Raw genomic sequence first — 13,298 nt, 5'->3', positions numbered from 1 at the left:
TGAAGACATGCTTGTGGATTACACCCGAGATGTTTTTGGAGACCTCAGTTAATCTCCATAAACAAGTTGATGTCACTTAGCTATTTAATACTACAGGATGTTATATATTGTATAACAATAAGTAGAATAAAGTCTTTCAGACTATGTATGTTATATTATGTGAATCAAACATAATGTTGTAATAAATTTAAGATTGTAATATATATATTATGTATGTAATTTTATGAATATATTAATAAGAAGTAAATTTATTTTAAAATATTCTCTTTCTATCTATAGAATTTTAACGAGAACAATCCGATGGAAGAAGAGTTATGTTTAGTGGATAGTGCTACCACTAACACGATTCTAAGGGAAGCAAAATATTTCCAAACTCTTACTAAGAGAAAGGAAAATGTTATGACCATAACAGGAAGTAACAAAGCAATTATTGGTTCAGGAAGAGCCACATTCACACTCCCTATGGGTACTACTATCGTAATTCAGAACGCACTCTTGTATCATGAATCTACACGTACCCTTATAAGTTTCAAAGATATCCGATCTAACAATTTCCATCTAAAAACAATAGAGGTGGATAACAAAGAATTTTTGCTTTTAACAAAAAGCAACAGATATGCGAAACAAACTCTTGAAAAATTCCCATCATTTTCATCCGGATTATACTTTACATACGTAAAACCCATACCTTATGTTGCGTAGAAAATAGTTTTTCAAAATCTTGATAAATTCAAGACTTGGCATGATCGCCTTGGTCATCCCGGAATAGGTATGATGAGAAAAATTATAAGTAATTCTGTTGGTCATAATTTACCAATTAAAAGATTTCCCAAATCATCAGATTTTGTATGCACCGCGTGTGCTACCGGGAAATTGATTATTAAGCCATCTTATCTTAAAGTTAAAAATGAGTCACTTGATTTTCTTGAAAGAATTCATGGAGATATATGTGGTCCAATACAACCTCTATCCTGACCATTTAGGTACTTCATGATGCTAATCGATGCATCTACTAGATGGTCACATGTGTGTCTATTATCCACACGTAACCATGCTTTTGCCAAATTAATTGCTCAAATTATCAAATTAAGAGCGAATCATCCTGAACACAGGATAAAAACAATAATAATGGATAATGCTGCTGAATTTAGTTCACGCGCATTTAATGATTATTGTATGGCTCTAGGAATCCATCTAGAACATTCAATACCCTATGTTCATACTCAAAATGGAATGGCTGAATCTTTAATCAAAATAGTAAAATTAATTGCTAGACCACTATTACAAAATTGCAATTTACCAACCTCTTGTTGGGGACATGCGGTTTCACACGCCGCGGATCTGATGCAAGTCAGACCAACTGCATATCATGAAACTTTCCCGTTTCAAATAGTATGTGGCAATCAGCCAAGTATTTCCCATCTGCGAAAATTTGGTTGCGATGTATACGTACCGATATCACCACCGCAGCGTACATCTATGGGCCCTCATAGGAAACTAGGAATCTATGTGGGATATAATTCTCCGTCAATGGATATAATTCTCCGTCAATTATAAAATATTTAGAACCCCTAACAAGGGACCTGTTCACAACCCGGTACGCTGACTCAATTTTTGATGAGGACCATTTCCCGGCATTAGGGGGAGAAACAAACCACAAAGAATGCCAGTAAATAGATTGGAATGTTACAGGCATTCAGTCCTTAGATCCACATACAAAAAAATCTGAATCTGAAGTTCAGAAAATTATAGATTTGCAACATTTTGCAAATAACATGCCAAACGCATTTACTGATCACAAAGGTGTCACTAAATCTTATATCCCCGATGTGAATGCACCATAACGAGTAGAGGTACCAAATAAAACTACTCAACTCCCAATTACACATAAAAGTGGGAGAAATCTGGTCATAGGGGAAAAGGCTTCTCTAAAGCCTCCGCGGAAACAGAGAAAATCAAAATCTATGACAGTAAATGTAAATCAATCTCAAGTTGATGGACACCAAATAGATGTTCAAAATCAAGAACCCAACATAAATGTGCACTCAAATTATAATGTTGGGATATCGAAACAATCAGACTCCGTTGTTATGGGAAATCACACGGTTCCTGAAGAAATTAATGAAATATCCATAAATTATATTGATTCGGGAGAAACATACAATAGAAGCACTACAGTTGTCGACACATATTTCTCCTCAAAAATTGTTGAAACCCTTCAATTGGATCCAGAGCCAAAATCTATGAAAGAGTGCCTCAAGCGCTCGGATTGGCCTAAATGGAAGGAAGCAATTGAGGCAGAATTACACTCGCTTAACAAAAGAGAGGTATTTTCTAAAATAATGCCTACTCCTCATAAAGTCTTCCCTCTGGGAGCTAAATGGATTTTCGTTCAAAAAAGGAACGAAAACAATGAGGTGGTGAGATATAAAGCGAGACTAGTTGCTCAAGGGTTTACGTAGAGACCCGTTATCGACTACGACGAAACATATTCTCCTGTAATGAGTGCAATTACATTTCGATACTTAATATCTTTGGCAGTACAAATGAATTTATCAATGCAGTTAATGGATGTGGTGACCGCTTATCTATATGGCTCACTTGATGCAGAAATTTATATGTTAGTCCCTGATGGACTTAAAATTTCGAATCCTAATATAAATCGCAACATGTATTGTGTAAAACTTCAAAAGTCACTCTATGGCTTGAAGCAGTCGGGAACAATGTGGTATAACCGACGTAGTGAGTTCCTTCTCAGTAAAGGATACTCGAATAACAATGATTGCCCATGCGTATTTATAAAGAAATCTTCTAACGGATTTTGGATCATCTCAATATATGTTGATGATCTCAATATCATTGGCAACGCAATAGATATATCTGTAGCACGCAATCATTTAATGATGAAATTTGAGATGAAAGATTTGGGGAAAACCAAATTCTGCTTAGGTTTACAACTTGAGCATTTTCCCTCAGGAATACTCGTTTATCAACCCGCTTATATTCAGAGTTTTTTGGAAAAATTCAACATGGATAAATCATATCCGTCCAAAACACCTATGGTCGTCCGATCCCTTGATATGAATAAGGATCCTTTTAGACCTAGGGATGATAACGAGGAGGTATTGGGACCTGAGTTTCCATACCTCAGTGCCATAGAGGCACTAATGTACCTTGCAAATTGTACTAGACCAGACATTGCCATTGCAGTAAATTTACTGGCTCGACATAGTGCAACTCCAACAAAACGTCATTGGACGGGAATAAAGAATATCTTCAGATATTTATAAGGTACTAAAGATCTTGGTTTATTCTATCGAAAAAATCAAGACATGACCCTGATTGGTTAGACTGACGCCGGATATCTTTTTAACCCCCATAATGCGAGGTCACAAACAGGGTTTGTATTTTTATATGGTGGAACTGCTATTTCATGGAAGTCAACAAAACAGACATTGGTAGCAACTTCCACTAATCATTCTGAAATAATTGCATTATTTGCAGCTTCACGAGAATGTGTATGGCTCTGCAGAATGATAAATCATATTCAGACATCATGTGGTATCGGTTCATTAGAATCACCTACTATTATCTATGAAGATAATGTTGCATGTGTTGCGCAGATGCATATGGGATATATTAAAAGTAATATCACAAAACACATCGCCCCAAAACTAATTTTCCCTCACCAGTTACAGAAAGATGGAAAAATTAATATTTTGCAAATAAAATCTTGTGACAATCTTGCAGACTTGTTCACTAAGTCTTTGCCAATAGCAGCATTTCAAAAATGCATTCATGGCATTGGTATGAGACGACTACGAAGTTTGCAAAATTCAGGGGGAGAAATTTCCTAGAAATAAACTTCTGAGCTTTCCAACGGATTTCTCATGTAGTTTTGAATATGTGATTAAATATACTAACGATATATGAATTTTCTATAGATCCTCTTATATTTTCTTACAGGGATATAAATAGTACAAGATTAAAGATTCTCAAAGGTGTGAGATCAAGGATCAAGAAAAATCAGAGTCTTTCCATACTCAGGATATATGAAGATTCTTAAGACAATGGAGATTAATAACAACGCTGTCCAAGGGGGAGTGTTAGGAATTAATTAGCGTTACAATTAGGCTAAATAGGCAATTAGCATATTCCTTAGTATATTCTAACAGGTCGTTAGAATCCTAGCGTTGTCCAGACGCATTAGATAGGGAACCGTCGTCGTATCTCTCTAAACCGTCGTAGTGTCTTTCTGAAACGACGAGAATCAATGTAACCGATATTGTAAGCACGTGTTCAGGCCATATATATACCTGAACACAACATCAATGAAGATACTCTTTCACTTTCAATCTCACATTTTTCTCTTCACTCCTCTAGCTCCCTCTCTCACCGGGGTGAGGGAGGAGCGCGAGCTTGACGCCTCGAGGAGCTGCCGCTGCCGGAGAAGAGGCGACCGCTCGCGCGGTCGTACTCCTTTGTCTCACGACGGAGGAGCGACGACGACAACGAACGGCCCCAACGCACGTATCGCACAGCAGTGCGCTTCCGCGCCGCATCAGGTCTGATGCAACGCACCCTCTCGGGGTTGTCGTTGCCATGATGATCGAAGTTGGCCATCTCGGCCGATGGATTGGAGGGGTGAGGCGACGGATTGGAGGCGCGGACGAATCTAAGGCGTTGGCGGTAAGGGGTGGGGAGTTTTCGCGGCAGCGGCGGGATAGGGTTCAGACCCATATCCAGCAGCCGAACCTGCAAATATAGTGGTCGCGGGGTCTCGTTTTCGGGCCACCGCAAAAAAAAATACGGGTCGGGCTTTGTTTGTGGTGTCTGGAGAGATGCTCTAAGGGAGACACAGCTCCAGCGCTGTCACCCTAAACACAAGGCTTCAATTTTGTTTAAGCTCCACGTTTCGGGACATCAACGGGCTTTGCATGAGGCCTCGAAGGTGTGTGGCAAGGTTGGCCTACAACCTTGGTTAGCAATCCTGAGCTCCACGTTTCGGGACATCAACGGGCTTTGCATGAGGCCTCGAAGGTGTGTGGCAAGGTTGGCCTACAACCTTGGTTAGCAATCCTGACGTTTCCTATTTGGCGCTACAAGCGTCTGTTAATGTGCATTTTTACAAATGAGCACATGTACCGTTCCGCATTGGGCCGACCCATATTCGTGTTTTCAAATCAAATACTAAAAAGGAGCACAAGAGGGGATCGAACCGGCCACCACGACTTCACGGCTACGCCATGGAAACCATCAAGCCACCTTTGCTGATGTGTTTAGTGCAATCTTTTTTTGTCCTTTCTTATTACTTCCCTCCTTTCTCTTTTTTCCTTTTTCTCGTTTCCTTTTTTTCTATTTTCTTTCTTCCTTCTTCTTTCTCATTTGATGATTTTGTTTTAAATTCATGAATGTGTTCTTCAAAATCCATGATTTTTTTTTCAAATTTGATGTACATTTTTTCAAATTCAATGAAACTTTTTTCAAATTTGATGAAGTTTTTTTAAACTTGATGAACTATTTTTGTTTTGGATGATTTGTTTTTCTAAAAGCAATTACTCCCTCCGTCCCAAAATTCATGTCTTATAATTATCTATATATGAATGTATCTAGTCACATCTTAGTATTTAGATACATCCATTTTTAGATAAACATAAGACAAGAATTTTGGGACGGAGGGAGTATTATTTTTCAATTTCGTTGAACATTTTTAAGTTTGACGAACTTTTTTCAAAATTGATGAGTTTTTTTTTCAAATTCCACGAACTATTTTCAGATTTGATGATTTTTTTAGAAAAACTGATGAACTTTTATCTAATTTGATGAACTTTTTAAAATTCAGTGACTTTTTTTCAAGTTCGATGATTTCTTATCAAATTTGATGAACTTTTTCAAGTTTGGTGAAACTTTTTTCAAATTTGATATATTTTTACAAAATCGGTGATTTATTTTTCAAAATTGGTGAACGTTTTTCAAATTTGATGAACTTTTTTCAAAACGATGAACTTTTTCAAATTGATGAACTTTTTTACAAAATTTATGAACTTTTTTACAAAACCATTTTCAAATCGAACGAATTTTTTCTAAAGATTGCTGAACTTTTTCCATTTCTGTGAGTTTTCCTTTTAAATTTTGTCAGCCTTTTTTAACCACGAACTTTTTTTGTGAACGATTTTTGTAGTTCCTTATTTTTCAAAAATACATACGCATATGTTTTGAACAGTCAACTGGTCAGACCTGTCAATTAGTAAACTTTTTCTTAAAATCAGTAGAAATGTTTTAATTCAAATGGCACAGCTATAATAGTTCTTAAAACGGGCCAGAAAAGGAGGCCTAGTAGACTAGGTCCCCAGCAATCCCCTCCTTGACCTAAATCAACTTCCGCCCAGCCCGGTCGGTCAATTTGAAACCAACCCACAAGAGCAAAAAGCTGGAAAAGGCCCAAATATGCAAGCGAACTCTCGTCTATTCCTTTGCTCTGCCGTCACCGACGCAGCTTCTGCTCGCCGCCGACCTATGGAGCCCACGGCGCCGCAGCGCGGCACCAAGCGCCCCCTGCCCGGGACCGCCGCCGGCGACCAAGACGATGACCGCTCCGCTCTCGGGTAAGTCAACCCAAGCCCCTCCCTCCGGCCTGACCCCTACCTGTTTCCTCCCGTTCTCGCCGGTACCCCGCGTTAGGGTTTCGCGCCCCGGTTCGTCTGATGTTTTCCATCTTTTCTCCTGTCAAAGGGACCGCAAGGTGCGGTTCCCCAAGGGGAAGAAGGCCAAGCACCGCGACCCTGCTGCCGCTGGCAGCAGCGGGGAGGGAGGCGCCGCCGCGGAGGACATCGACGACCTGATGAACCCCGAGCTCGCGGCGGTGAAGCGTGCGCGACGGCGCCACCGCAGGGACGGGGACGACACGCAGGGCACCGCCAACGTCAAGGGCTTCGAAATGCGCTACAAGGTATGCTGTGCTATTCCTGCGTTTGAGTTTCTTCAGAGGGCTTGATTGATTTCTTCTGTGGGTCTGATAGTTAGGATTCTTATGCAAGTGATTGTAGCCTTGCAGTTTCTAGTTTCTATGAGGCAGCATAACTTCCCAGATGATGTCAGAATTGGAGCTAGTTGCTGCTATACTGTGTTGTGCTACTTTTAAATGCATTTTTCTGATGCAACCAATTAAACTATTAAAGTACATCAATTATGGATATTATTTGGTCTCCGTGAAATTGCCCAGTAACTTTGAATGATCTTGTATTTTTTTGTGGAGGTTCTGATGGAAAATGTCAGTTCCAAGGGCAGTATTAAAGATAACAATAGAGAAGGTGTTTGCGTTTATCGTGGTCTAACAAAGGGTCTGGTGAAAATGGAAAAACAGGATCAAACACCAAACAGAATAAAGTAATGCCATAGAACAGGCCTCTACCAATTGGTTTATTTATTTGGTTCATGTTGAAGCCATTGGCCTATGTTAAAGGGTTAATATTCTTATGATGGATAGTGCTCACATCTTAGCACGTTCTATGCAGTTTTTTTACATCATTTTGGTAACAAATGAACTTGATTATTTTACTATGCTTTTCAACTTACAACTGAAATATTACATAGCTGCTCTTTCCTATTGCTTGGCTGTTGTATAAAAGCCTGTGATCATGGCTTTTACTTAGCCTTTTTCATATTTTGACTTCTAAGCATGACAATTTATAACCTGCACTTTGCTTTGCTTATCATTGGTAATATGATTATTAGGCATAAGTTTGAAGCTAACCACTTTGCTATCATTGTCAGATAACACAGACTTTGATGTTCAACAGGACGACGCCAACTTTATCGATGATGGTATTGAGATAGAACCTTTTAACTTGGAGCAAGAGAGGGAAGAAGGATACTTTGATGAAAATGGGAATTTTGTGGAGTTTGCAAGAGGTAACGATATGAAGGTATGGTCTATTTTATGTTTATCATCTTGGATGTTGCGCATGGAGTTACAATCTGTCAATTTGGTGACGCAATCACCTGTTTTGTGCAGGATGCCTGGTTGGATAACGTTGAAGTAGACACCAAATTTGCTGGAAAGGTTCAAAAGAAAAAAGACAAAGAAGAGGAGTTCCAGGACCTTTCTTCTGATGATATTGGGAAGATAAAAAGGAGAATAGCAAACATGCTTGAACCAGCAGAAACGGTATGTTCAATTGCAGCTTCTATATAGTTTTAACTTGAACATTGTGATGCTTACAACTTACAAGAGTGGGACAATGTCCCCTTGTTGTATTCTTGGCTTACCAGCAACATTACTAGAGAAATGATTTAGTGAATTAGTTTAACTAGCCTCAAGGTACTTGGTTGCTATAAACCTGGCAGCGTGCTACTTTTTCCCTTTACATCTTTGCTGTATGGATAATCAATCCGAATTGCACCGCGTTACTGTAATGTACAATGCTGTTTGTTACTTATCATGTCTATTGGAGACTGAGGGGAAGCATGCTCTTGATATCCTTGTGTGCTGCAGTATCTTCTCTCAGTGCCGAGGTTATAAACTTGATCCGTAACAAATGAATCCAGAAACTATTGCATTTTTTTTTGCTTCACGGTACTTCTTGGAGCATATGCTTTTACTACAGATTGCATGCCAAATGTCCAGTAAAAAGTCTGATATAGTTATAACCGTAGAGTATGTGCTACATCTTTTTTCCCCTCTGGAGTCTGGATACAGCTTACAACCATGTCTGCTATGTCACATTGTTGTTGAATCTTTATAGACCTGTAGCCAAACATTGTACGAGTCAAAACCTATCATGAAACAAAGGAAACCATGTGAGACTTTTTTCTATTAATAATGCTCATGGGTTGAATGCATGTTAAATCTTTTCCTGAATGGTGTTCTGCCAGATAATTCAAGCTTTGAAACGATTGAAGAGTACATCGACTGACAATCGTGGAAGAATGACCGAGGGGACCAAGCGCATATTTGATGAGCTGACAGAAGCTGCCATGAAGCTAATGGAGAATGGGGAGTACAGTATGTGTTCCTTTTCTGTATTAACTCTTTTAGTTTGTTTGTTAACCTTCTGATGATCTGCATTCTTATACCATTTTTTAATGTCCTGGTGTAGATGTATATTCAGATGATCGGGAGACATTTGTACGCGAGGCTGGTTAGTACCTCCCTTATTACTAACTTATCCAAATATTCTTTTTCTTATCACCATGTTTCACTTATGATACTACTACATGTTCTCATTCCCAACGTGAAAACAGCATTGCATAAGTGTTACTAGTAAAAACCCAATAGGCGACAGTTGAAATGAACGCTATATGAAATGTGTGTGCTTAAGCATATGCTTAATATCAGCTATCAATAATCAGGTGCCAGTTTTGTGACATTAGTTTCAGTAAAAGCTTGCAAGATACATATGTCTATTTCCAACGGAAACTGATCCATCTGTGTTACTGCAATTACTACATGAAATGAATACTACCACCCATTTTTTTTTCGGGAAAACGCAAAGGCTTGCGTTTCTTTTCATTGAAAAGGGAGAGAATATGTACAGTACATGCCTTCGAGAAGGAGGCTACAGGGGCTCAAAAGAAAAGAAAAGGAAAAGGAAAGAAAGGCCTGCACAAGACTAGTGCACATCCCAGGTAGGCGGCACAATCGTCCCAAGGCCGGTGGCCCCAGCTCGAACCCAAAGGGAGGCTTCCTCTCTGATCTTTGCCGAAAGCACGGCAGTGGAGGGCCGTTCGCCGTCGAACACACATGAGTTGCGGTGCTTCCAAAGCATCCATGCTGTGAGGAGGGTTGCCGTGGCGAGGCCCTTGCGCATAGCTTTAGGCGTGTCCAGCTTGGTTTGCATCCACCAGTCGTTTAGGGAGGCCTCTTGGTCTGGCGGCCGGCATGTCAAACGCAGCCAGGAGAGCGTGTCATGCCACACCTGCCGCGAGTGGGGAAAGTGACTAGCAAGTGACTACCACCCATTTGAATCCATTCTCCTGCTTGAATGAATAGAAGTACTTACATGGTTCGTGCTACTGCTATCACCTATTCTGGAGTTAGCACAATTGTCCATACAAGATGGGTGTTGACATAACTTAGTCAAGCTTACATGATGGCTCATTAAACAAACACACAATATATTTTCCCCATTCAAAAGACGACCCACTGATAGATGAAACTAAGAATATATCCAGCTACAAAAGGCGATGGTAGAAAATGATAAGCAGATAGACCCTGTTGGTCTAAAAATCCATGCGGATATTTGCTACTTTTATGAATAGTCTTGTATGAGCATTGTGCTTTTTTATGCTTATTTTAAATTATTCCATAATATTGTCTCAACGGGGATCACACCTAATTACATGTTTCCATCATTTTGCCTACCGCAGAGGGTTATGAACGTCTAGCGCGTGCTCGACTTGGTATACCAGAAGTTGAAGAAGATATATTTGCAGACACCACAGAGAATGGCCCAACTACCACGTCCTTACTGGAGATGGACAGTGGTCCTTCAGCTGCCAATATCTCTGCGACAATTGCTGTAGCAAATGATGATGATAGTAACTTTGACATGTTTGGTGAAAATGACGACACTGATGTCAATCCTCATTCTGATGCAAAAACTATAGATTCAGGTTCCAATCCCGAGACAGTACCACAAGATACTTCTGGAACCTCCGGTGCTGAAAGTAAGCTGTTATCTAGTGATCCCGAACAATTTCATGCTGTCTCCATTTTTTTATGTCAAGAATCATTTCTGTACTTATTAGCAACTCTTTTGATTATGCTTGCAGAGGTTGGTAATGGAAGTGCAGACTCAGATTATGTCTACGATCCATCGTCAGGGTAGGTTATAGATCTTACTTTATGGAAATTTGCAGCAGTTACACTCCAATTATATATATATAATTTAGTTTTTTGTTACAGCAAGAGTTATGTAGTTAGCAGCTGACTGTCGTACTGTTAAACTCATTACTTGTGTCAATTATACTCCCTTTTTGGTTTTCATGCAGTTACTATTACAGCAGCAGCACAGGCTATTACTATGATGCTGCATCTGGGTGTTATTGTGCTGCATCTACAGGAACATGGTATTTCTTTTGCGTTTTTCTTTCATTCACAATAAATTGATGTTGTTTCTTTCTGTGTGTTCGACCACTTTTTTGTGGATGCAACAACTTGCTTACTAGTATGTTTTCCTTTTGGCTAGTACGTTTGTGGTAATTACTGTATGACCTGCTTAGAGGAATCCAATACCGTTGAACAATCGTGATGTGAATGAAAGTTATCATGTTCATGTGGGCGTTATCCAAATAGGGGACTAGATCATGGTTGGTAGGATTGGATCCTTGAATGTTAGTAGTGAGTTTGCTCTTTCTTAGTGTAGTTCTGGTTATCCTGGAACGATCTGAGGTTCATTGCAGTCATTCTCGGTTATAGAGAAATTGCTTATTGTTTTATTTCAGTGATTTCAGTGATCTAGAACTAAAATACATCTAGATACATCCATTCCTATGACAAGTATTTCCAGACGGAGGGAGTAATACTTATCTTATTTACAGACGGAGGGAGTATTGCTAGCCTGTTATAAATTTATTGCACATAACATGTGCCCACTTAACCATTGTAATAAAAAATGTACCCCATATATAATAAGGCCCTGCTTGGAATGGGTGTAAGTTTTTACACTTGTATTTATTTTACAGATGTAAATTACCGGTCACCTCTTGTTTTCTGCCTAGAATGAAAATGACAGGAGGAGGTCTGTATCCTAAACCGGCCACAAACAAGCTGAAACGCTGATCCAAACACGGCCTAAGGGTGAATTGTATCCCACATGAAAAATAGCTTGACTTTAGGCAGGTAATCACTGGCCGCTGCTGGTGAAGCATCAGCCTGAGTTGTTTTTAGTTTCTAATTTGATGCATGACCATAGAACTACAGAATGCATCAAACAAAGCTTTTGACACAAGAAAGATTCAGAACACAAGGGGTAAACTAGCTTTGTCGGTTTGAACAGGACACACTGGTCCGTGGAAACGGGTATCAGATCCAAGCTGTACTGTTACCATAATCTCATGTAACCGAGTGATGGATATGCTGGCTCTGAATTTTCCATTATAGCACAAAGTTGCTTGTCGTCATCCATATCATATAGCTGCAGCTTGTTGCAGGTCTCTGAATTCTGGTAGTATCTGTGCTGATGTCCTATATCGTATGTGCAGGTACTCGTACGACGAACAATCAGGCACATACACAGAAATGCATGGCGAACAAACTGGCATGCACAAAGAAATAGAGGGAGACGGGGTCAAGGAGTAGCCAAGGTGTAACAGTTCGCCCCCAAGCTAGGTGGTTTCTACTCCCCAGTGTTTTCTTGATGCGGTGTAGCTTAAGTATGCAGTAGAGCTGTAGAGCACCCCTGGATCTCAACTCTCATGGCCGAATTATCACGAGGAAAAGAATTGGTTACTTATGGTTGTAGGATGTTAGTTGAAGTTCATGCGATCATCCACGGAGCGTTTGCTCGGTCATGAGTTGTCGTTTTTCTCTAACCATTTGCCGACTTGGTTACGCCGCCCACCATGTTCATGCAGAAAGAAACCTGTAACATGTGTTATAATACGTCACCCTTTGTGAAATTGGAACTTCACTGTAACTTGTGGGATTCATATAGAAGCAAGACGCTTGTTGTTCCTGATTGAAGTTGCTTTGAAAGAAATGGTTTTGTAGCTCTGAATGGTGTGCACTTGGCTATATACCATGAGCACTTGCTCTTCTCTTCGTTGCTCTATATATGTGTGTGTTTCCCACATGGAAATTATGCATTGTTCTTTGTTAATACATACCCCCTTTGTAAACTGATATAAGATCTTTTAGAGTAATTAGGAGGGTTAACAGCATTTAGAAAAAGCATGTAGAATTGGGGAGACACAGTATCTGTGGTTTGTGGTCGAGCTCGTGACCAAATCGAGCGAAGATCAGATGGAACATACCGAGAAGAGTCGGTGACTCGTAAGGCCAAGCGCTGGCTGTTGTAGTCGATCGGCTGCAGGACAAGAATTTACCATAAGGCCTTGTTTGGTAAATTCTTGTCCTGCAGTTGGGGATTATCTTGGTCCAACCTTTAAATTTTCACATATTTCATAACACCATTTGGTTATAGTGTATTTGACATGTTTCATCTCCATATTTTTTCACAAATCCTTAAATTCTAGTGCATTTTTCTCAATACACAATACACGTATCAAACAAGGTCCATCCAGTCCCTTCAAATCCCTATTTATCCCCAATCTACTAGGTAGGGGTAGTGTATTGT

At 39.7% G+C, this 13,298-nt stretch overlaps 1 protein-coding gene across 1 annotated transcript; it reads left to right on the top strand.

Annotated features, from left to right (window-relative positions):
* Nucleotides 1-6,431: 6,431 nt before the first annotated feature.
* On the top strand, nt 6,432-12,719 carry LOC123395505 (CD2 antigen cytoplasmic tail-binding protein 2). The gene is made up of 10 exons (XM_045090505.1): nt 6,432-6,605; nt 6,733-6,949; nt 7,800-7,925; nt 8,015-8,167; nt 8,875-9,004; nt 9,099-9,140; nt 10,369-10,668; nt 10,774-10,825; nt 10,993-11,070; nt 12,205-12,719. Exons 1-10 carry the CDS (start codon nt 6,448-6,450, stop codon nt 12,299-12,301), a joined length of 1,353 nt encoding a protein of 450 aa, XP_044946440.1. The 5' UTR covers nt 6,432-6,447; the 3' UTR covers nt 12,302-12,719.
* Nucleotides 12,720-13,298: the final 579 nt, after the last annotated feature.

The sequence above is a fragment of the Hordeum vulgare genome, chromosome 5H, assembly GCF_904849725.1.
Source record: "Hordeum vulgare subsp. vulgare chromosome 5H, MorexV3_pseudomolecules_assembly, whole genome shotgun sequence".
Taxonomy (NCBI): Eukaryota; Viridiplantae; Streptophyta; class Magnoliopsida; order Poales; family Poaceae; genus Hordeum; species Hordeum vulgare.
This window is presented reverse-complemented; position numbering and strand designations above follow the sequence as displayed.